General features: G+C 37.7%; 1 protein-coding gene across 2 annotated transcripts in view; it reads right to left on the bottom strand.

Moving 5' to 3' along the window:
- Positions 1-12,139: 12,139 nt before the first annotated feature.
- Positions 12,140-26,380, bottom strand: part of LOC306853311 (TSC22 domain family protein 3-like) — a 32,840-nt gene continuing 18,599 nt past the window's right edge. The window contains exons 1-3 of one of the 2 annotated variants that reach the window (XM_079390631.1): positions 14,431-14,930; positions 14,253-14,304; positions 12,140-13,136 (exon numbers count right to left, since the gene is read on the bottom strand). In XM_079390631.1, coding sequence (XP_079246757.1) covers positions 12,879-13,136; positions 14,253-14,304; positions 14,431-14,552 — 432 coding nt within the window. In that variant the 5' untranslated portion in view covers positions 14,553-14,930 and the 3' untranslated portion in view covers positions 12,140-12,878. Of the gene's footprint in view, positions 13,137-14,252; positions 14,305-14,430; positions 14,931-26,380 lie in introns of those variants that run through there. The other variant, XM_079390630.1, reaches the window with a different exon arrangement.

The raw sequence follows: 26,380 nt of genomic DNA, 5'->3' as shown, positions 1-26,380 counted from the left end.
CAGAGTAACATGTTTTCACTTTATACATTGCACATGCTAAAAATCAAATAAACTGTTAAAAACCACAAAATACTGTACGTGTGGTACTGAGCTGCAAAATCACCGCTAGTAACTTTTTGCAGTAAACCATACAACCATAAAGTAAATATTAAAATCTGTTGTATTTAAACATCCTTTCCAAGCTGTGGTAGAAGTGCCAAATTGTGTATTTTTACTTTTAAAGCTTTCATTAAACTTTTAAATCTGCATGTTCAAGTGATGTCAGGCCATAATCTTTTTCATAGTGTTGGTTTGACTGAAATAGCATTAGCAGCAGCTCTGTAGAAGTTAAGTGAATTAGAGGAATGTAGAAACCTTCCACACTTTTTTTAATGCCTCAGGTCTAGTTTGTGGTTCTTTTGTGTGTGAAAAAAGTTTTTTGGAACAAATAGCTACATAAAGTGTTCAATGTGAAATACAGGCTTTGTTTATAGTTCTGCGTCTTTGTATAAGTATATGACAAGACATTTGTTGACTTGTATTGAGAAGCTGCACACTTAGTGCAAATCTCTTTTCAGTTTCTTTTATGACTAATATTTTTGTTATATAAATAAAACCTACAGGTTTTACTATTGGTATGTTTTTGGTTGATGTTCAAGCCCATTATGCTCGTGTCATTTCTTTTCATTGTTTTTTACATTTTTAGTTTTCTTATATAGTACAATTACCCAAATTGTGTATGTATATGTGCATGTATGCATTTAGTTAGTTAGTAATTTTAATTTATGGCTGTAAATAAAAACCGAAAATCCCTTTGCTTTATTTCAGGCATGGTAATATTTCTTTATTTATTTTTGGTTTATATGTCATTACTCATGTTGTTGCTCCAGTGTGGAAAGTCTGGGAAGGAGTGAGGATCTCATTTTATTATGTCCAGGTGTTCTGCCAGCGACTTCCTGTATTCAGTTGAAGTCGATGTTTCACTAAAATTAAAGTCTGCGAAATCCGTCAAACATTAAACAGCGAGCTAAAGTGCGACTACAATGTTTGGACATTTCTAGCTGTCAAACAGGCAACACATGAATACCTCAGCCATAACGTCATTTCCTTAAACCGCTGAATTCATTTTAATGTCATTTTGGTTTGTTTGTGTTGCACTTTTAATCTTTTAATAGATTCTCATCCAGCTTTATCCAACATTCAGCGAACTTGAAAGCTTCCTTCACTTCCAGAGTAAAGCTGGCCATAACATAGTGCTTTCTTCAATACCATGAATCTGCCCTGTAGCATTTCACATAAAAATGTCTCTCACACACATTTCTCATGCTTGGATTGTTTTTAGTGTCTTCCTTGCAGTTTAAGTCGCATGCGGTTTGCAGTTTAACTGTTTTCATCTGTGTTGATGAGATATGAATATATTTATCATGCATGCAGGAAAGGCGTGTGCTGAACCGTTTGTAAACTAGGACATCTCCCCATCTGCTGTCAATAAACAAGGGAATGAATGCATTATATAAAAAAGTAAATAATCCAATGCTCTTTTTTTTCTGTGCAAAGCCCTGGCCCAAGAGTCTTGCATCCTGAATATGAAGCGTGCATGTGTTTGTGTAGGATTGTAGTGTTGTGTGACTGAGGGTTGCAGCACACTAATAATCTCTAGCATGCTTGTGTAAAGCACTGCCTTTCCCAAACCACAGGAGAGCTGTAAAACTCTCTAGAGAACACTGTGTTCCTCCTCAGTCGGTTGAAAAATGCTGTATGGTGAGCATATGGGACAGGTGGGTAATAATCACTGTGTCAAATTATATGAAAAAACTTTACAGGGAGCCATACCGGCTCGACTTCATCCTGCAGTGCCGTGTAAGCACCATGCAATTAGTCTCACTCCTCATACTTATTATTACACCATGACGTTATTTTTATGACTTGCCATATTTCATCTTTAACGGTGCTTGTGGCATCAAAACAAAAAGCAAAAACAAGTTGGATATGGATGTGTTTGCGTTGCAAATCAGCTTATTTCAAGGCCTTTAAGACTCAAATTTAATTCTCGTAACCTTTTTTTCATGGTAATTCATCTTCATTGTGTCACGTTCAACTGAGATTGCCCCACTTCACCATGGAGACTTTAATGATTAGAATTGCAGAAGTTGCAGCCGCTTTACTTGACATAAGGAATGCTGTAAATGTCCCACCGCTGGTCTGTTAGAGGCATTTCTTCCCCTGAAGGTGTAAACAGGAAGAGATACTGATATGCTAGCATTTGGCAGAGCTCAGAATAGATAACAATCTCCCCACTCAGCTAAAACACATCTTAACATTATTTAAAGACATTCGTTAATAAATTTTAACAAGCATTTAGTTGCTGTTTTTTTCCCCTCTCCAATTTTGATGGTCCTCTTTAGACATTTTCTTGATTATTAAGTATTTGCAAATACACGGCAACTAACGAATTAGCTTTCCTGTAGCTCAAATAGTAGAGCATGGCGCTAGCAACGCCAAGGTCATGGGTTCAATTCCCAGGGAAAGCAAGAGCTGATAAAATGTAAAAACTGTAACTTGAATGCAATGTAAGTCGCTTTGGATAAAAGCGTCTGCTAAATGCATAAATGTAAATGTAACTCTCATTAGAATGTTAGTAGACTACGTTAAAGATATGGTTGAAAATTCTGTCTTTAATTACTCACCCTCATGTTGTTCCAAACACGTAAGACCTTTGTTCATCTTTGGAACACGAATTAAGATATTTTGATGAAACCCGACAGCAACGTAACTGAAATATTCAAGGCCCAGAAAGGTAGTAAGGACATTGTTAAAATAGTCCATGTTCAACCATAATTTCATGAAGCTACGAGAATACTTTTTTTGTACTCAAAGAAAACAAAAGTAATGACTATTCAACAATTTATACTCTTCCTTCGACACACGTTCACAGGAGTACCACAATGAATGTGTCAGTTGTATTGCTGTCTATGCAGGGTCAGAAAGCTCTCAGATTCCATCAAAAATATCTTAATTTGTGTTCCAAAGAATGAACAAAGCTCTTACAGGTGTGGAATAACATGAGGGTGAGTAATTAATGACCGAATTTTTATTTTTGAGTGAACTATTCCTTTAAGGTTAGTAGAATAAGTTGAAATACACTTGCAAAGTTATTTAGGCTGCATTTACATTACATGGTTCAAGTGACCAAAATTCTGAATTTTTCCTCCTATGTGGCACAGATCAGATATGACCCACACATGTGTAAGCAGGAAAAAAAAGTGCATGGATTCCGATATTCTCAGATTGGTTTCAGGCTTCATTCATAAGTGGCAATAAATCTGATATGAATCAGATATATGCATTTGTGTCTGCCAAAAAGTGACAGCGCCAAATGATTTTAACTGAGGTCAAGTGTTGCCAAGGTCATGGTTTTTCTGTGGCATTAGGCTTATTTTACACTTTTGCGTCTATCCTGTGTTGTTTCAAAGACTTTAGATATATAAAGACGGTGCACTCCTGTTGCTTATGAATGGGAAAAAGTGCAACACGCAATATGGCAGAATAGTCCCGACTTCTCAGTATAAGAGCCAATCACCAATTGGAAAAGTCACATGTCATTGCAGTTGCCTTTAGAAGCTCTGATTGCTATAGAAAGAGTCAGCGTTCTGAGACATGTAGGACTACACATGCACACTGGCTGAACTTGGTTGTTTTGCCAAGTGTAAATGCAGATATCTCCTATAGTTCACTTTTAAAAGATTCAACTGAATGTCTAAAGGAGACCATCTAGTTAAAGTGTTACCTAGATTCAAATCAGTACTGACTGATGAATTCTGATATGTAAGGATTATTTGACATTTTTTTATGAGGTATCAATCATAAAACATTGTCAACATTAATCTGGAGACTTCTGTACAGTCCTGTGGCTACATTTGGGAACGCTGTAGTAAATATTTAGAGATTTCATAACTAGGAAAAAGCTGCACTGTGTTTAAAAACTAAGAGACATGAGCGCACAGACAGCAGGTTAAGCTCAAGCTGAGTTGAAGTGTGTACCTTGCCAAGGTAGGCTTAATTGTGTCCATTACACTAATGCCTGCTTTATTGCTGTAGACATGGGACGAAATGACGGTGGGTTATATAACTGTCTCAAACGTCTGATTAGCATGTTCTCTTGCCTCTTGCCTCCCGCAAATGTCTTAGTTGTGTAGACAAGCTTATACCATTTTGGATTGAATAAGATAGAACTAGTTTCTAATCCTCTGTTGTTATGTGTGTTATGTGATCTCACTTTCCACACTAAGGCAAACAGATCTAAGAAGATTTACTTCTTTAGAAATGAGTGCAGGCCTTGCCCTCGGGAGAAACACATTAAAGGACTCACCCTCATGTTTTGTAGATCGAGCACAAAAGGAGATTTCCTGGTGATTTTTTTTAGTCTCTCTTTTCAGTATATAATTAAAACGTAATTGAGGACTGGGGCCTTGAAGTTCCAAAATGAGAAAAAGTTCCATAAAAGTGTCATATAAGAAGTCAACATGACTTGTTTTCCTATTCTATATAAAATGGTAATGTTTAGGTTTGAGGATAGGGATCGGGGATCTAAAAATTGAAATGATTAATCGCTAAAAAGGTTAAAACTGCATACACAATGTTTACATTTTAGAAGTTTCAATATGTCCAAATTGTAGGTTTCAGCATCAATTAAACCTGTAAATGTTTCATACTAACCCCTACGTATTAACAATGAGACCTGGCTGTCATTATTTATATATTATCTGCCCTAGTTCTGACATTTTCAGTGAATCACTTGGTCCAGTTCATCTGGTTGATTTGTTTGTGAATCTGACTGCTCCAGTTCTCAAGTTCAAATCACTGACTCAGTGAGCTGGTCCCCAGTATCTTGCTGAAGGGGAAGATTATCACTGGATTACAGCCTACGTTTTGGCCTTTTTCTCACACAGAACTATATGAGTCAAAAGACTTGGAGTATATACAGTTGTATGAGTCATATGGACTACTTTATTGCACTTTAATAGTGCTTTTACATCCTTTGTAACGCTTACAAAGCTTCAGTCCATATTCATTGTAATTACATGAACCAGACTTGAGCAGCACATCTATGTTTTACATTAGAAAGTTACTGAGTGAAGTAATTCTCCAAAAAAACCTCAATGATTTCTCAACTATGACTGTTTCAGTTAATAGAAGCAACTCGTAGTTTATAATCTCTGTAAAAATAGTCACTTGAAGAAACAAGTAAGCATTGTTCTACTGCACTTAAATGCAGATTCGTTTATTAGAAAGGATGTATTGCTTTTGCCTGTTGTATCATTTTTCTGGTAATTAAATCATAGATTTCTTTGCATAGGTACAGTATGAGAGATAACACAATGACCTTGTCATTGCGTTGGTGGTTCAGGCCTTATGAAGCACCATTATTTAGAAGCTTTTTTATCAACTTCTCCCCACGTCACGGGACAAAATTTCCTTAAATAGTATCTAGCCTGGAAGTTTTGAATCCTGAGTTTCCTGAGGCAGGAAAAACTGAATGGTTTATGTGATCAGAAATAACTTGTACTTTCTCAGTGCCTGCTAAATCAACATACACTCACTTGTGGTGGGAATATCATGAGAGATTTGTACGTACAGCACTTATTGGCCTCTACACCTAGCAACCAGATCAAAGTATTTAGGACACAAATTATAACATGCAAGCATTGACCAGGTGAAGTCCTTCTGTTGATGCAAATGTTGATGGACTAAAGAGCAATAAGAATAGGCCCAGCTGTCCTCCTTTTATATTTTAGAAGCAATTGTACAGACAATGGCAAGAATGGTTCACCTGTGCAGAGATCAGGCTAACTGCACTCCAAGGCCTCTGTTGTTGGACTGAACCGACGTCATAAGGAAGAGATGAACATCCGGGTTGTGTTTTGAAAACACTCACTTTTAACAATGCCCACCCTTGAGGTAATATCCAGTGTTGTTTACTGCATTTAGTTTCCTGTAGGACTTGGCATTGCCAAACCAAGCAGATCCACACATCTGATTATTCCACAGTCGTGGCAGGCTCCAAAAAAATACACAATTTTACAATTATGCTACACGCATCATTAATGCAGTGTAAATAAGTGAGCTAAGCCCAATTTCCAGAATTTTCCCAGCATCTTCTAAACAGCTATTCTGTTGTTATGGAATGTAACTGAGGAGCCGTGTGTTTCAGAAACAAATCTTCCAAACCTGTAACCATTCCAAGAAAAATGAGGCTCAAGAAACTCTGGTGGTGATTTTATTTTATTTTTTCTCAGTTTGAGCAAAATTAGATTTTAGATGATTCCCAAAAAAGAACACCAGACTGCTGTTAACACCCAATATTATGAAATGTTGACTCTTAAGGAGTGATATACTTCTGTGGCAGATGAATTTTGGGAAATTGCATAAGCATGAACAAAAAAAAATGTATAAGCCAAAAGATAGACAAGCAGATGGATAGTTAGGTGAATGAACAGATGGATAGATGGATATTCATTGGATGGATGATTAATAAATGGATAGATAGATGAACAAACAGATGGATAAATAGATGGACATTCGATGGAAGGATATAAATGGATGTCCGATGGATGGATGAACAGCTAGATAGATGAATAAACAGAAAAATGGATATTCGATGGATGGATGGATTGACGAATAGATAGATGAACAAGCAGATAGACATGATCAAAGAGATGGATAGGTAGATAGATATCCATTGGATGGATGGAAGGATGGATGGACATGGATGGACGAACAGACGAATGGATGGATGGATGGATTCTGTTTTCACACCTCCTGTCTCTTTGAGATGGCCGGTGGGTTGTGTGTGGGAGTGGAGAGAGTATTTATGGCAGGAGGCATGGTGATATCACTCCCAGGAGATCCAAGTGCTGATTGGATGAGAGTCACAGTCGGCTCAAACAGACACTCTGGTATTCAGTCATGCTGCTGCATGCGAGCGTAAGGAAAGCACCTTACAGCTTTCTACATGCAAATCAAGTTGGGGTTTCAAATTTCATGAATGAACTGTTGATATTCCCCAAGTAATATAAGGTATTCCTTTGTTTCTTATTGACAGACCTTTTTGTTTTTTTTTTGCCATGTATCTAGACTAGGTTAGAAGGTTAATTGCCTGCTGTCAATCGTGAGGTGTCCAAGACAAATGTGTTCACTCCCAAAAACTGACACAACTATGGTATTTGCATGAGTTATCACTTCATAATTGTTCTGCAGTGTTTTTCAACTCTACTTTTTTTCAGTTATGAAACACTAAATTCTATGCATATTATTTATTTTGTAATAAGCTTTTCTTTGATGGTCTCAACTGGACATGGCCATATGAGTCTCTTAAGAGAGAGACATTCATAGCAAGAATAATTTCACAACCAACAATAATTATTGAGACTTACAAATTTCTGCCCTTTACATGTCTACTTAAACTGTTCCACTCGTGTGAAATTAAAACTGTCTGAACTTTCCTTAGGGGACCTAAAGAGGTCAAAGCGTTAGTTCAGCTGGTTTTGTAGTCGACCTATACCGCATGCATTCACCACGCATAAAGTTATACAACAACAACAATACTCCAGCAATTCAACTGTTCAGATTACAATCTTAAGGACAAAACCATGCCACCGAGAACACTATATCCTTTCAGTCATTAGATGCAGAAAAACAAGTTGATCTGTCTGGCACACACAAAGTATATCACATTACAGGCAAATTGCTTCAAAGCAGTTTTACAAAAAATATTAATGTTTATAGTATCTTCATTCTTTATAGTTCTATTCAGCAGATTAGAGCTGGGCAATAATATAGTTATATTAAAAATTACTTGAGTGTACTGTATATAAGTGGATTTATATGTAACGTGTGTGACTATATACAACTTTATATATAGAGTTGTACAATAATACCGTTTATATTTTGTGACTATATAACAATCAAGCAGTTAATATTTGCTATATAGTACATACTGCTTAACCTGCATGTACCTGGGTAAGAATAGATATAGTAGTTGTATAATTTGATGTAGGTGATATTAGGAATTATAACATTTTGGTGTCGTGACAAGCTTAATTACTTTTTGGTGATGTGTATGACTGAAATGGTTATGCATATAAATAACAGGGTTAAAAGTTTCTCATATCACCCCCTCCTGAGCAGTTTATCCGAGGAGTTAATTGAAAGTTGGCATGGCATGATACTTAATATCTTTAGTCAAATTTAACAAAACAAGTCTCAGAAGCCCAACAGTTTCAAAGTACTCATTGCTCATGATGAAAAATCCAGGTTATGTAATAAGGGCGCCTCAATTTCCCCCACGACATATGTCAGTGCTAGAAAACAAGCTGTGCTTGTCCCGTGGTAGGACTCTGAATTCAAGGCTTTCCTCTCAAATCCTCAGCCTCATGCTGGTGGCCTTTGTTCTGCCCCACTTGGTCAGAATAAGATGTTCCAGGCACATTCCTTGCGATGCTGGTACCACAGAGCAAACCTCTCACACAGACGGCGATTCACAGTGTTTTCCAAACCCCTGGGGAAAGACGGACACAGTTCTTTTCAGATATGATGCGTCTAGGAAGAATTCCAGCACTGTTAAATAAGAGCACCTTCCCTTCAGCTGCTTACAAAGGGTCTCTTTTTGAGGAGAGCTTAATAAAAGCCACTCAGATAAAGTTGCAGGATCTTTCTTGCTATTTTTACACACTTATCATTTACAAATCATCAAGCTGAGGAACTAACAAACATATGTTCTGTGTGCTCAAGCCAATCACCCATGAAGGGTAAGGGTCATTGGGCAACTTCTGCTTGGTGTATTTGACCTCTTGCACCAGCCCTGGGATTAGTACAGAGTTTAGGGTGGAACTACCACCCAGATGTGTTTGTGAGGCAACATCCTTTTATGGTCGTGTGTCTTTTAAAGCGACTGTTGCTTTCCAAATCCTCTTTCTATAGGTGGAGTGCGGTAAACTTAACACATTCCCACACCCGTGTAAAAACAAGAGCATAGTGGCTCACCTCAAATAAAAAGACCATTGATCTTGTGAAAATGCTCGGTCTTGAGAGATATGTTTATGGGAATAAACAGAACTTTGTCGCAAATTCAATCTCCAACTATTCACTGTTTACTGCTTTTGCAAAACAGTGAAACCATTCAAAAGACTGTATTTGAAGTATGACAGGACAATATTAAATCATAAGGGACTTTGGGATCAAAATTATTTGGGTCAGGTCAGCTAGGGTGGATACTGAGATAAGACGCCTCAAATAATTGAAGAAAGATTCAATATATGAGATACTATATGCATACTGACTACAGAAGTTCAGTACATGCACAAACATAAATCTTGCTGTCACATCACAAAGAATCTGAAAATGTGGTTTGTACAATGGAAATTTTTTACTTGTCTGTGGTTATGACATGCAACCCTAGTTAAACAATGGGTCATGTATTTGTTTGCCATTTATGTCAGAAGCAGCTTGACCATATGCCTAGCACTGCCCTAGAAACCTTATACAATCATTCTTGTATTCCATTACAGGGGAGAATATTAAAGATTTGCAAGTGCATTTTTATATAGCCTTTTTGTATGGATTATATAATCTTATAAAGATTTGTGTATTTATGCAAGCTACGTATCTCGTATGTGTTCATTTGGATTGGACTTTGGATGCTGTGATGCATTAATTAGTTTATTTGGGAGCTGAGCACCACTCCATAAAGGTAGTAAACACTTTCAGCTCATTATGACTTTGTCTATTTATACTGTCAACTTTCTTTTAAGGATAGACATAAAAAAATCCCGAAGTAAACATCTGTCACGTTTGATTCTGTCTCTACAGGATGCACCTGTGAGGGAGAGGGAGGTTGTTTGTATAACGTGAGAATGAGGTAACAACGTTTACACGGCGGATCACACTCAATAACTTTCCACAACAGGGTATTAGATCTGAGGCTTAGGAAATAATGTCACTCCGCTGAAAAATGGCACAAACAGCCTACTGTGAGCCTATATTTACATGAGAGGACAAACAAGAACAATTCTCAGTGCACTGTAACTCACTCGCATGCAAAGCCGGCCACACTTCATCAGGCCTTGACATAAAAAGCCACCCACTACACCAAACTGAAACAGATGTTTGTGAGTTGCATAACAGCAGAGGTATTGCAGCTGTTTTGGGAAGAAGAGCAAATGCTAAATCACCAGCGAATTTGCAGTGTTTACACCAGGTTGTTTTGAACCAGTCAAAAAACAAAACAAAAATGACAGAAAATTTTTTTGTTTTTTTTGTTTTGTTACTTAGTTATATACCAAAAGACACATAACTTGTCTATTACAGAATGAAATAAAATCAAAGCACGAGTCTTTACTTTCATGTAAAAGCCACTAATATTTATTCATTTATGTATTATTATTATTAATACAGTTCATTGCTTTAGTTATTTGCCAAAAGACAGATGCATTATTACCCAATGAAATAACATTCTTAAAGTATGAATCTTCATATTCACAAACTTCACAAATAGTTATTAGTTTATATTTAATGCGTGGTTTGTCTATTCGCTTTGGAATCAAATTGCCATGTTCAGTACAATTAAAGGGATTTTAGTTTGACGGCATGTATAGGTATATCTTGATTTTATTAGTAGCAATAAAACATTAATGAAACCTCAGATCTGAGTGCATTTGGATTCTGATATTTCCAGAAGTCATTTCCTTTTAAGCCTCCACCCATTTGCAATAGGACCCAGTGGACACAACTCGCTAGATCTGCATAACCTTTGAATCTACTTTATTACCGTTTACCTTATCGGAACTTCTGCAGAAATAATAAAATCTGGGTCTTACGTAGAAGTCCTACCCCAGAGACCTCTGAGAGGCTTGAGTTACACTGAGCGTGGCTTTCCTAAGGAGAGAAAGATGAGGGTTTCACATGCCAGCTCTGTTTTCTCATGCTTTGCCTCAAAGCCTTGTGGATTACCACAGCACAGTAGCCATTATGAACTTACCTCTAGATCTATTAAACCCTCTCTTTACTCCACTTTTAGTTTTTAAATAGCCATTTTTACAATTCAGTGGAAAGCTCAAACTATAGTTTTTAATCATGCACGTGATGCAGAGCTCACTTAAGTCAATGACATTTACTGTATCTTTATATGTAATTACCGGAAAGAATTTGATTATTCCTATAAAGAGATTTCATTGTGTATAATAAAATGTAAGCAGTGAGTGATGCCACTGCATATTTGAATAATAAATGTCAATCATAAACTACCATGCATGCTAAGAGGACAATATTGGGCTAAATAATTGCATCGTGAAGGCCTTATCTTCATGGACTTTACTCCTGGTATCAAACACTTTATCTCAGTCCTATATTAAAGCCAATGAAGATTGTGCCAATTTTACATCGAAGTAGGAATTTTTATGGATATTAATAATCTGATGGCAACTTATCTAAAATTTTACAGAGGTCATGAGCATTCATGTGAACTACCAGTGCAAACTCACGTTTACTTTATGCATGAATTCAGTAGAATAAGAGAGCCGAGAACTGCATAAATAAACTGTTCTCACCGTCGGAGGCCTGGCTAAGTGTACATTAGGTCCTTATTTTTAAGATTATTATATAAAATGCATCAACCTTAACCCTGGTATCAAACACTTTATTTCAAACCTATATTAAGGCCAGTCAACATTTAAAACTGGATTTTATAGCCATTAAGAGTTTGATATCTAAAATGTTAGAGGTCATACGGAGAAGTGTCCTTGTCCTGAAGAAAAAGAAAAGACTCGAGCGTCATATTTGGTGTAAACATAAGGTTTATTGCAATGTGCATTTTGCATCCATAAATTGTTACAAAAAATACCATGGACACAATGAAGCAACAATACCCATGTTTCAAAAAGACTGCTGTCAAAAAACGTATCCCTGTGAAAAGTTCCACATGGTCCTGTTGGCTTGTGAGTATTAGGCAAGTCTTTGGTAGTTAGAAAACAAAGTTCATTCGAAAACATGTGGCCCTCTCCAGACACCATCGTGCCTGCTAAAAAGTTGGCATAGAAGGTCAACAGAACAAATGTTCGACATGTCAGCAGAACATTCGCAGCAACATTATCCTCCTCCGTTTCAAAACATTTCTCTTTACATCAGTCGCTAATTTACAGAACTATGCAAATGTATACAGATTTTCATTCCCACAATAAGAAAAAAATCATTTTTTACACACAGCCCATATAAACAAGTTGATTTTGTTCCGTTTCAAAACACAAACAAGCAATAATCCCCATAAGCAGCAGGCCCCATCTGCAGAGATACAAGCGATGCTACACAAATCATATGGCAGGAGTCACCGCTGTGGACGAGAGGACCAGCGCTCCGTACAGGCCCGTCTCGAACGTCCTTAACCACAGGAGCTAAGAAATGTCCACAGCACTAGGGATCAATGATATGGAGGGCATGAACGCAAGTCCCGTATAGCTTGCGTCAGGTGGGACTGTGGGGGCGTCTCGCAAGGACGTATACATTTCCTTGGCTTGCATAGGCCAAAGATGCGCTCTCGGCCAGCTCCATCTGGCAAACCCCTCTCCGTCTCTTCGTGAGAGGGACCAAGGGAAAGCAGGGTTGGGCCCCCTTCCTAGCAAGGGGCACGTCAGTCCCGTTGTACAGTAACCTTGGACATCTACAGCACTCTCTCTTTTCCGTGTTAGTCCGAAGAGATTGTCAGATATTACTGAACTAGGCCACTTGTCGCAATGCTTTCATTTCAGGTCAGGTTTCCATCTGTACAGCCAGCTTCATCTTGAAGTTGCATATTTGGAGGTCCATTTCAGGTGAGAGCTGTGGCTCTGCCCGCCCCATGGCAGAGCCACTTATACAGCAGATCCCATGCTGTTGTACTGGTGCTCGCCATCCTCGGAGGATCCCAGCTCCAGAGGCTCCAGGGGGAGGCTGGACTCTGAGGGCAGCCGTGACTGAAACTTCTCCATCTGCTCTGGGCTCGCCAGGTTCTTCAGCAGGCTGTTCTCACGCTCCAACTGGTTGTTCTTCTCTGCCAGTTCCTTGATCTGCTCTTTCAAGATCTCAACTTCCTCCCTGACTGCATACATCAAGTGATTCTTCACAAGATCCTATGAGGGAAAAAAAAAAACAGTGTGTTGAGTTTCCATGATCACACCAGGACATCTGACTTTTAAGTACAATGCAACTGATCTGTCTGCACTGTAATGCATGAATTGAGTAGACTGAGGCTAAGAACATAAATCCAAGTTTTACTCCTTGAATAGTTCAATGAAATAAACTACATGCTATTTTTTAGGGGTCCTGATCTCACCATCAGGGTCTGTTTTTACAATACTGGCCAGCTGACTGTACATTATGTTCTAATTATTCATTTTACCTTTTTAAGGGGGAAAAGAAAATCAATCCAAGAATTTAATAATTCGTGGTAATTTTCTACCTAAATGTGAATCATGTTAATTCAAAAAGATTTTCATCTATTTTGAGCATGATTTATATACTGTAAGAGAAACATAAATAGATCTGAATACATAGTTATGATTATTTGCACAATATATTGTAGTTATGGATCTGCACTTTAATTTACAGTTAAATAATAGAAAATAGTCAGTAGTACTCATTGGTACTAAATGGTTACTAGGAGGATTAAATGGGTTCAAATAAATACTTTAACTAAAAAAAAAAAAAAAAAAAAAAAGAATCACAATCTGAAAATAAACGCATGTTTCTCTTTATTTTAGTTACATTTTCCAACATCCTAATCTACAGTCAAGTTATTGAAATGTGGCACTGGATGTTTACATCTATTGTTAGCATGATTTATATACTGTAAGACAGAGCAATCTTAATACATTAATAAATGACTGTTTAAAGAACATTTGTAGTAAATATGGTAGTTATGGATCTGATTTTGTTACCTATATAATAATATTTAATACATATTTTAATAAACAATACATAAATGATAACAGATGTTACTAGGGGGGTGAAATGGGGTTAAACAAAGACATGCTCTAAACAAAAGGGTGCATGTATTATTGTATAGTGACGTTTGACTTTTACTGCAGGTGGGCCAACAAAGCACAGGCAACGAAGGTGGATGCAGCAGCTCTAGAGCGTGCCACAGCTCTGGTTACAGCCTACACAGAAACTAGATATTTCCACTGCACTAATACAGTCTGAGCTCATTCTAGTAGGGATCTGATCGTGATGTTAAATCAACTCACCATTGCTTGTTCGATCTTGTTGTCAATTGCCACAACGCTTGCGCCAGAGGCACTGCAAAAGACAAAGAGACACGGTATTAGAGCACAGCCCAGGCACTGCAGAAGTAAACAAGCTCTTAGTCGAAGTCCGAGATGCGACTGTCAAAAAACACCCTACAATCGCATAAAATCGGCCTACCTGTTGTCTAGTTTGACTGATACTACATCCCCTCCTAGGAAGGACGAGAAGAAGGAGATAGAGAAATTGTGCAGCTGATAGACCGCGAGCTCCATTGGCGTTTTGAACATCTCCGTGCTCATATTGAGGACAAGACCCGTCTGAATAATACTTCTCGCCACGTTTGCGACTTGTTTGGAGACGAGTTTAAGATCCTGGTTGTTTTGCTTCGTTGCTCTGTTGCGGTGCGCACAGAGATGCCGGGCGCTATAAGAGAACTAGGAGCGGTTTCAGAGAAACACTGTCGGCTTGTGATGCTATTTCTGCCGCAGCGGGGCTTTTATACTCGGCGCGGTGACGTCGCATGACGCATGCATGCATTATGCAAATGAGGCGTGTGGGATATATTCTCTTTCTGCCCTCTTACTGAACTCGCTCAGAGAACACACAGCATGCAGCAGCGAGCCGCAGGACAAACCCTCAAAACACATCAACACAAACAAGACACGCCATTAACAAGTGGCCCTTACTAGTTGCATCATGTTTTAATAACTGATGCGTTTTGCCGAGTTATGACAAGCATTGTGAAACAGACAATGCATTTGTTTTATCCAGGTAACACTGTCACTGAGGAACAACAGTGAACCTCGGTGATTTGTTACAAGGTGAAAATCAGTCATTAGTTTATAAGAGTAGCTAAAATGACACCATCTATGCTTCCAGGTCTTCATAAGTTGACAGCTGCTCATACACGAGAGAGTTTGGGAATTGGATGGGAAATGAGTTTTCTCACAGTGTTTAACTTCAGGCTTTAGTGCCTCTAGTGGGCAAACTGTGTATAACAGAAATAAACACGTGCTCAACCTGAAGTCACTGATGCTTCAACACTTGGATATTAGTCAATAAACTGGTGTTTGCACATTTTGCTCGCTCAGAATGTAAACAAAATAAGTGTTAAACTGTCCGTTTGTTTAGTTTTTAAAGTTAAAGCTCATACCAAAAGCATGACAACAGTAATTAAGTTTTAACAGGTACATTTTACAATGTTCTAGTGATATAACAATGTTTTAAGACATAGAAAGTCATTCTGATACCTGTTGTAGACTCAAAATCTAAATACAATTATAACAAATTTCATTTAAGTTCATGATTATTATGAAAAAAAGCAAAACTGGAATCTCAAATTTCTCCATCCAAAGTTCCTCTTTCTTTCACTCAATATTGTTTTGTTATGTAAATACTTTTAGGGATGGCATGTGCTAGAAACGTTATACATAGTTTCTCCTCCATCCAAAGCACGTTATCAGCCTTTCACTACAGTTTACACTATCATCTTTTCTGAGTGGAGTCTAGATCCCAGTGAAGCCCTTTGAAAGGTGACGGCTCAAAGTTGATCCACCTAATGAGATTTCACAGAAAAGCACAAATTAGTGACCGTAGTGCTGTCACTCCATTTCATGCAGTGTTAGTAATGCTGCCAGATTAGATTTCACAGGGACGCCCCAGAAGGAAGTTAACGTCTTCTCGTTTGACAGATGCTGAACTCCTGGTGAGCTGTAGTCACGGTAATTGGCAAGCGCTTGTACAGTTTGTACTGTATGAAATGATAATCGTACCTCAGATGAAAGACCATGAAGCACCCTCTTAATTTAAAGAAATAAGTATCTTGCTGAGGGTCTGCAGATAATTAAGTGTCCTGCAGATTTAGTGTAAGGTAATAGTATTCACTTTAGTGGCTTGACATGAAAAAACGAGGACAACCAGCCTCTCGAACAAAGAGAAAACTGCATACATTCCATTCCAGTGGAACTAGGATGTTATGCACTTAAAACTTGTTTTGGAATTGGATAAATTAGGCATTAATAATTAATGGAATAATGCATTGTTGTGATGCAGCGAGATGAGCAAACAGATGCTTCATTCAGCCGCCACTCCTAAAAAAAACCCTGAACATCACAGTAAACACAGATGTGCCATGGTACAGTATGTCTCCGTCTGTCACCATGGCCAGGGTGGGGATGTCCCAGACTCGCTCCGAAAAACAAATCCTTTACACTGCTACTACACAGTTTGGAAACTTTAAGACCGGTCTTAGTCTATATATTATGTTTAGTTCAGAAACGCTCATTATTTATACTTGAACCCCTAATGCACAAGTTAAACTTAATTTACTACAAACCCACAAAGCACACCGAACCATATTTGGTAAACTTGGTTTGTATTTGCATATAGGGACACACCAATAATTACAACTAAGGAATGTGTGGAATTACACATTTTCAGTCCGTCAAGTTTGCATTCCGTGAATAGTTGCTGCTTATTAAGTCAAAAAATTAAATCTAGTTTACGTAGGAGGACAGCTTGAGAGAGACCTACACCATAGTTATGAATTAAATATGTAAATAACACCATCTACAGTGTAAGCTCTTGACTTTGTATCTTACAAAAACAAGTTATGCAAGATATGCATAACCCATCTGTAATCACTTTCTATCATGATCCACAGCAGATGATAAACACAGTCACGCACTTTGCTGACTAAAACGTATCGTTTTTTGCAACTCGTAGAGCAAGATGTGCAGTATTCGCCTGTTTGAGTAGTTAAATGAGACTAAATTTTCTCACTCACGTTCACACCTTCACAATTAATCCGTCAGCTGTCAGTAGTAATGATACACTCACACGACTCCATCATTCTTACACTTACCGCCTGTCCATCCTCTTAAATAGACTAGGTGAGTAGAAAGGTGGCAAACTCATGGCCGTTCCTTTATGAGAAATTCACTTAACTGCAGACGCAGCCTGAGATGCGTCAGTGTGGATGGAGTAAAAATGTCCCATTCTCTCGGCTGGATGGGAGGGAGGTGGACATACAATGATATTGTTTCTTTTTTTTCCCCCTCTCTGTTCTCTGTCTGACTGTTCTCTGGAGACATACCCAGAAATTCTATTTTGCACATGGCAAGATTGATTAGGGACTCTCATTGCGACATGATTGAGAGCAGAATATTCAGAGGATGATAAATTATTAAAGTCAACAAAATGACAATGCTGTAGTAATGAAGTCTCACTGTTGCAATCTGGAATTTCCTAGAATAGATGATGTTAAATTTCCATGTAGAATTTTCCATGTCCATTTATGGTATGTTTTTTTTTTAAGTTTAAGTTCCCTTTTGTTGGAAGAGAAAATACATGTTTTAACTTTTATGTATATAGCGTGCTCATTTCTCAGCAGACAGCTTTGTTTTGTGCGTCTGACGGTCTGAAAGGACTCATGCATGACTGCAACAAAGCAGTTATGCTGTACGTGCAGCGGTGTTTGTTTGCCTACATAAAACATGTTGGTACAGGAGATGTGCATGCAATGTGTTATGTAAAACGAGATTAGGCATCCATTACTTTAATTCACTGGATATATTAAACTGTCTAATTGCCTGAGTCAAGAACGCATGAGTAATTCTAATAGACATAATTCAGGTCAGCCTGTAGGCAAATAAAGCGTTTGTTTGTGGGCAACTGTAAGCGAAATAATCTTCATGTTCCAGAAGTAAAACCTTCCTTTTGAACATGAAGTGCGTAAGTATTTTTTGCTTGTTTTTCCCTTGTCAGGATGGCTTCCTATGTATTGTACTTTCACAGGAACCCTGGACTTGACCTATTTGAGTGTTAATACTTGGGGTGCCAGGTCCTGCCCTGAACAACCAATAAGACAGGAATTTAGGCCAGAAAGTTACAGAACATTTGTAGGACTTTTGAAAGCAACGTTGAACAAGTGACTAGTGACTATTAAATATGTTTGATCACTCAGAGGTTTGGAGTCAGTATTTTATTTTTATTAATTTTTTACATTAATCAAGTCTCTTTTGCTCACCAAGGCTGCATTTCATTGATCAAAAATACAGCAAATAAACGTAAAATTGTGAACTAGCCTATTATTAAAATTTATAATAACTTTTCTTTTTAATATTTTAATATCATAAGTATTAATATACTTTATTACTTCAGGCGTCAGTATTGCATGATCCTTCAGAAATCATTATCATATGCTGATTTGCTGCTCAAGAAATGTTTCTTATTATCAATGTTGAAAACAGTTTTACAGCTTAATATTTTTGTGAAAAACATGATATTTTTTTCCAGGATTCTTTGATTAATAAAAGTTAAAAAGTAGAGCATTTGTTTGAAATAGAGTCCTTTTGTAGCATTATAAATGTCTTTATTGTCACTTTTAATTGAATGCATTCTTGCCGAGTAAAAGTTATTTCTTTTAAAATAAATGCATAATATCAAATCCAAATAATAATGATTGGTAGCATCGGTTTAATTGCAGTCCTGTGCAATGCTTGTGAATGCATGTGCACTGGTATGGAATGAAATGAGGTGCAAAACAAGTCATTACATCACTCAAGCTCTCAGTTTCGTGCATTGGCTGACTGAGCAATTATGAACGGTCAGAATGTCAAAGACACTATTATCATAGCGCATGGAGGAGCTGCTTACATAAAACCACCTGTAATCATACAGCAAGTGTTAGCAGGTGTTTGTACCTTTACAGCCCAGGTGTGTCACAAATCCGACCCTTTTTGTTGCTTTATCTGTCTAGACAGGACTCAGTGTGGACTGCAGTGACTATGGGTTATACTAACATCTCTGTGGTTTATCTGTTTCCATTGGGCCTCATGGAAATTCTGCGCAGTCTCTACTAAAGATCCAATTCTTTTCATGACAGAAAGCCCAAGTCTGTAATACATTGAGTCAGCCACTTGAGGCAGTTGCGGACATTCAGTGCCCCTATTCCTGCTGGATATTTACACACGCTTGAGTTCTGTGTCAGCTCAGCAAATGCACTCATCTGTCTTTACCCACTAAAGTGAATCTACTGCCCTCTCCTGTTTTATGGGCTTGCATTTACTTATTTTCTGATTCACAAGGAGCAACAACGCTGGGCTAATCCTGGATTACTAAAATATTGGTATAGATGCATGTAATTTACTCATGTGATGATAAAGCTGATTTTTCATCATTGTTACACCAGTTTCCAGTGTCACATGATCCTTCAGAAATCATTCTTATATGATGATTTTGAACTGTAGTGTTTTAGCTACATAATTTCATAGTAATTTGTTGATAGGAGCAGTTAAATATTATGTAACAAAATATAATTTGACTCTCTTGAATGCGCATTGCAGTCTTATTACTGCGTATGTAAAATGTTTTGGAAATTATTTGTCTGTTCCACGTCTCCATTTTCAAATTGCATAACCAATTGCATCAATCTGACTAATGCATGGAAAGTGCATGTTAAAATATGAAATGCAGGAGTACGCATGAATTAGGGGGAGAGAAAGCTTCAGTTATGTCAGTAACTAAATCTCTAAATGGGAGTGTTGAAAACTGGTGTTAAAGGTAAAGTCACTAAATGAAATTCCTAAAATCCTGAACACTCCCCCATCTTTCATCAAACAGATAGTCTTGCCCTAAAGTCATGCCACTGGATGAGCCAATGATTCTCTGTCCGTCTGGGGTGCATAGTATAATGCATTGTTGGAGAAACAAACTGGCTAGTCACAGCTGCTTCCAAAAAAAAATGTTTATTGGCGTAAATCTATGAATATTATTGTCCCAGCAATAAACTAGATTATTTAACACTGACTGACAAATGTTCAAGAAAATTGTGTCCTTTTCACAAAACATGCAAGATATGAGCTCAAATCAAAGTAATGGAGTCCAGTGGGAGAAACTTTGGTCCAACAAAAATGGCTGTTCTGCACAGTTTGTGCAGTTATCAAATCACTCTAATTAAGTCTGTCATAGATATTCAAGCAACAAAATGAGAGAGAGCGCTCTGACGCAAGTCATCATTATCATTATTAATGTAATCATCATAACCTCAGAACATTAGTCCCAAGGTTACGTTGAATAAACCCTCCATTTCCATTCATGCATTTACAGATCGGTAAATATGAGCAGTCTCCAAGTGATTATTCTAATTTCTCGTGCAAATATGATACGGTGAAACAGTGAATGGATCGGTCTTCAGTTCTGTTCGGTATGAACCAATGATCCACGTGTTCAAGTGGCCCCTGCTGTGCAGACATGAAAAGATATCGCTCCAGATGTGGCTGTACTTCTGCACACACTCTTAATTAATAATGCATTGTTTTGTGCAGAGAGCCGTCAGAGCGCTTTACTCTTGCACGGCTGCTCACAGGTCATACTAATCAATGCCTCTCGCTGGGCCGTGACCTCCCACGTGACCTCCCAATCTGCAGCCAGGTCATGAAGTCATTGTCAATGCAGCAGTTCTTCTACAGTAGTGAAATCATAAAAATGTATTAATATAAGGCTTCTGTATATATTCCATCAAAGTTTTTCCACCATCAGTGGTTTTCCACGTATTCAAAATAATTAGTAATATTGAAGTCAGCATTGACGTCATCATTGTAATTGTACTGTCTACAATACAAACTTGTTTTAGGTTTTCAGTTTCATGTGAGATTATTCTAAAGTTACGCCCACAGAAAAACACATTATGTGTATGTTTTTAAATCGTGTATAATTAAATTAATTTAATATTAAATAGATTTTTGATATAAATTTCATATAAATATAAATTGAACAACAGTGACAGTAAAGACATATAATGTTACAAAAGATTTCTATTTCAATGAAATGCTGTTCCTCAATCTTCAAAAAATGTATCAAGCAGTACAGTTGTTTTCAGCATTGATAATAATAAGAAATATATCTTAAGAAAATCAGCATATTAGAATGATTTCTGAAGGATCATGTTACACTGAAGACTAAAAATTTAACTTTGCATCACATGAATTAATCACATTTTAAAATATATTACAACAGAAAATAGTTCATTTAAATTGTCAAAATATTTCACAGTATTACTGTTTCTACAGAATTTCTCCTATTGCTCCTTCTCATAAATACAGCCTTGATGAGTATAAAAGTGACATTACAGAGCCCAAACTTTTGAATGGTCATCTTCATCATCTTAATCATAATCTCACTAAACTAAGCGTTATTTGTTTGTAAAGCTCTTATGGAGGCGAGAGCTGTAGAAAGTGTCTGATGGTGGTCTGACGTGAACCACAGAGACTTCCCTGCCTGCAAAGTGGCAGCAATACAAGCGAAGCTCCAGTGTTCTGGCCTCAGAAGATAAGTGGACATGCCAGGAGGAGGGTGGAGCATAAGGCATCTGATGTCATTACATCCGCTTTAACGTAGATCAGCTGGCATCAACACAATGTTCAGAGCCTGGCAACGGGCCTCCTGCTAAATCCATTCATTAGTGCATCTCATCTCAACTGAAAACAAAACGTGTGTGTGTGTGTGGAGCGGTACTAATTTATTTTATCAGGTACGCTTCAGTGTCTGTTGGCCAGGGAAGTGCCTGTTTGTATTCTCTGCGACCAATGAGGCTTGAAAACAAAAGTAAATCAATTTAAAACATAATTGTGTTAATCTGTGCAATAAAAGGGCACCATAAATCATCCAAAGCGTCTGTATTCATTAAATGAGTACTGAGAGCAATCATTCTTTATTTACTTTCTTGCGTCGTATATTATCTGCACTGAAAGAATTTGTCCTCTAAATCATATGATGTTGTCATCGGATGGTTTCCAAAGACAACACAGACAAAATGCCTTTGACACAATTGAACCATAAACCTTAAGGCAAACACCGATATCTAAATAACTAAGGAACAGGAGCAAAGGTCAAGAAATAGCGTTATCTCGAATACATGTTGTCATCACAGCACATTTGAAGATGTACACAAACAGACAAAAGAAATCCACACGAAATCCTCTCAGTCTATATCAGGCCGGATGAGTTCCATGTGTTGGCCAGATAAAGCTGGAAGCCAGGCAAAGATTTACAGTATCTGGCATCTCAAATGCACTGCCCCAAACTCATTCCTGTGTCTTCATCATGAATGGATCCTAGAAAGGAATTTCACAGAAATAGGGTAACCTTGTTCACCCTGAGCCATAACCGCCGCCTACGCCTGAGCACTGGTGTTTGTGTACGTACTTACAGTTGTGTATGTGCATTCAAGCAAGTGCCTCTGCAGAATGAAAACGTGTTATCTTGAGGCTTTGTACATTCTTAATCTCCTCTGCACAAAAGGATTAAACCGTTTAAAGGTATGAACTGAAAGATGATATATGTGCAGGTAGCAGAGGCGGTGACGTAAAAGCTCTGATCAAAGTCAACCAACCGGACAGAAATACGTAGGTCAACTAAACAGTGCAGAGATGTTTTTATCTGATGTGCAGGCTTTTTTACACGTAGGCAGCGTGTGAGCCAATTAGCTGTCAGCGTATCTCCAAAACAATTAAGAAGCCTAGTCAGACTTGAGAAAGTTGTCCAAAAAATGGTGATATGCTGGCATGCAGCCACTTTTGCAGAAACACGCGATGTTCAGAGCAGTCAGGGGAGGTGGAGGCCATACGCTGCTATGCAAAAGCATGTTACAAGGCTTGATGAGGTCGACTATTGGCCTCAGATGATCTTAGGATCTGCTGTACTGTATTGCAACTGTATAGCACTGAGATGGAGGCAACTCAATTGACTTTATAAAATTCAGATAGTGTGCTTGACTAATCGGATTGCAGATAGTTATTGAATAACACACAGATTTTTAGAGTGTGCAAACGTGCCACAACTGTTAATTTGCTCCATAATGTGCCAATAGTGCGTGTTGAAAGACTGTATCGGCATGCAACAGTTTGACTCGACTCTGCAAACTCCAAACACTGAGATTGAAACGGATCAATGTTGTCAAGAATGTCTTTCGAGACATTGTTTGCAGTTCTTAGTCACTTTAAAAACAAGGCAGTTAATAGAAAGCCTGTTTTAATCTAATGCAAATACAAATGGTGCAAGCAAGTTCGGTGTATTTGCGCAGTTTCACTTTCTCTCTCTCTCTAAGTCACTGTCCATAATTATTTCATTTTATTCAAAATAAAAGATATTATTAGATATTATAAAAAAAAATGACTTGATAGGAGTGATTAGCTCCAATATATGGCTCAATGCTAAAGATCAGAAGCTGTGAAGGACGTCCTGTTCATATGTCACTATACAATCAAAGCTTTCCATGTTTACAGAAACTGATATCTCTGTATGGCCCTTATTCATATTTAAAATACCACTTTCTTTATTATTTTCAGATATACAGGCACACAGGCATGGTTTTTCTTTACAGTGAACCGAGTCAACTGCCACACCCAGAGTAATGCAGAAGTGCAGAGGGCCGTTTTAATACACCAGCTGCATCTAGATTTGTTCTGTTTCGGGTTCTTTTTAAAGCTGTTAACACATAATGTGTTTTAACATTAGAGAAATGAGAAATTAGAGAAACTTGCTCACAAAAACATTTAAATACAGCTGTTATTGTATCATCCCATCATTTTCTTGAGGGATTGAATGCGAAGTTTCTGAGGAATGAAAAAGCATTGAAATATAATTTTTCTTCCATCTCATTTTCCCCGTAAATATTTCAGTTTAGACCATGTGGGCTATTAGATAATTTAGGCATTTCCAAAGGCAAAAAAAAAAAAAGTCCCACCCATTTTTCCTCCCTGAATATGCTGTTTAACAAAAAACGAATCCATATGAACCAAGTTTACTCCAAATTCTGAAGAGACTCAATTACTTTACATGATGAACAGATATAATTTAAGCTTTTATTCATTGATAAGTGCACATAAACAGAAGCTCAACCATACTTGATGCGCAAGAACAAACCTCACTGGTTCAATATAGCATTTCAGAAATCTGCTCCAACACCTTCAGTTGCCCTAAAAGCATTCGTTATGTTCGGATTTGCCCAATCTATGCCAGATTGTGAAGGTCAAATACTTCAGCAATTGTCTACATTTTAAGCTCATCCCGTCTGCGCTTTTGCTTATGCCCCTCCCTGCGTGCTTTGCATGTCTGCAAGTGTTTGCCTGGTGTCTGGCTTGGGCGCTATTTCTGGCATGAGTGAAGGTGTTTGGTGTGACACTGACAGTATACCTGCAGGCTTATAACAAGGTGAGTCACTTCTACCTGGATGCCTTCACCCTGTTGTTTGTTATGAAGTGCTTTAACCGGTGTGCCGCTCTCTGTTGCTAAACAGAACGCTCTTCAATGTCCTCACAACGCCCTGGAAAACATTCATCTCGCTTCTTCTGACTGGGGGGGAGCCTCTAAGGCCAGACTCACTTCAAACGGCCCTGTGACATAAACATGGTCACCAGCAGGTTCTCAGAAACTCTGCCCAAGTAAACAGACCACAGGAAGAGACTCTGCATGACCCTCAAATGAGGACAACAAGGAAGCTGGTTGACATGGGCCCTAATATTAGACGCTCCCTGACTACTCTTTTTGCTCTCTTGAAAACAAAGTTAATGGACTCCAACAAAATGAAGTACCTACATTTGTTTTCCTGCAGGTTTTCACATTCAAAGCCAACTTGAAATCGAAGCTGATCCCGTTTACTTTTTATAATAGAGACATTCCTAGTCCTGTTGTGAAAGATTCATTGCTGCATGTCATTCCAAGTTTTTTGGTTTGTTTTTTTGCCAAAAATAATAACTTAGTCTGAAAAGCATTGTTTTTTCCATGCACTGGTCACTTTTAAGATTTTGGGCTATTTTGCTAACATAACATGTCTTCTTTTAGACTAGAAAGACTTATAAAATAAAAACATGTAAAATACACGTGTTTATGTCATTACACTTTGTCTGTAGTTTCCAAATACAATACATCTTTTCTCAAAAATATACGCACCAAACTTTTTTTTCTTGTACGTTTTATACCCATATTCCTAATTTCACAAAAAGCCTATATTTTATTTTATTGAAACAATGCATTTTGAATCTGACTTTATCCAATATTTAGATTTCTGTTCTGTTTCTGTTGTTATACAAAACAATCTGTTAATGTACTGTGATACTAACTAGCAAAGTACTTTTTAGTATTAGGGATGGCATAATTCTGATATGTAATTTTTATCATATAAAAGTTCTTATTCTGGAGTTTTGCTCACTGAATATCCTGTTTCACTTGGAAATGTCACATTACGGAAGTAACAAGTGTTAAAAATGGCCAAATTGTTCTTTATTTTGTCATTGTTGTTGTTGTTACTACTATTCTTTGAGAGCTGATGTCCTGATTAATCCTAAAGAGTCTTCCATGGTTTGAAGTGTGGGTGGCACAAATATACTTCTCTTCTGATTCGTGCTATTATATCATTTGTCAAGATCTAAACGGACATGTGATGTAATCTAACGTAAAATTTATTTGAAGGATGTCCTCTTTCAGATCTGGGTGACTGTGAGTGTTAGAAAGACAGAGCGTGAGAGAGACGGAGAGTGCACGCAGAAATAGGGAAATTAAAAAAAAATGAGGAAGAGAAAGAGGTGGAGTGGGAGGGTTTTCACAGCTGTTGTTCTGCTGTGTTTCCTCTGATAGTGGACTTGGCTGTACTCCCAGTTCTTTAGGTAAAAGATTCAAAACACAGTTACCTCCAACAACTTTTTATGAAAAGACAAGGTGGAAGTATGCAAAGCAACACTCATTCTGGATTTCCACCTATATATTTTATGATCATTTTTTCTCTCAAATCTGTATGCATAATTGAGTTGTTTTGCTTTTATATTTTAAATATTCAAGGCATGTTGCATATTACTGTGGATATACTTTAGATGTACAAGAATTAATTCCACCCTCATCCTCTTATAAAGCTGTCTCCCATCACATGAGTGAAAATGCTGACAGTGCTGACATGAGCTTCTTATATCTAGATCAGCTTATGGTGCACGCTTTAATTCTTTAATCTGTTCTACACAAGTGACCCTTTGCGAGTTGCACTCGGCCGGGATGTTGAAGGGAAGGAACTTATTCTAGAATACTAATTGAGGGGAACAAAAGCACCCGATGGGCCCTCACCCATGATTCTCCAGGT

This window comes from Barbus barbus (assembly GCF_936440315.1).
Source record: "Barbus barbus genome assembly, chromosome: 33".
Lineage (NCBI taxonomy): Eukaryota > Metazoa > Chordata > Actinopteri > Cypriniformes > Cyprinidae > Barbus > Barbus barbus.
This window is presented reverse-complemented; position numbering and strand designations above follow the sequence as displayed.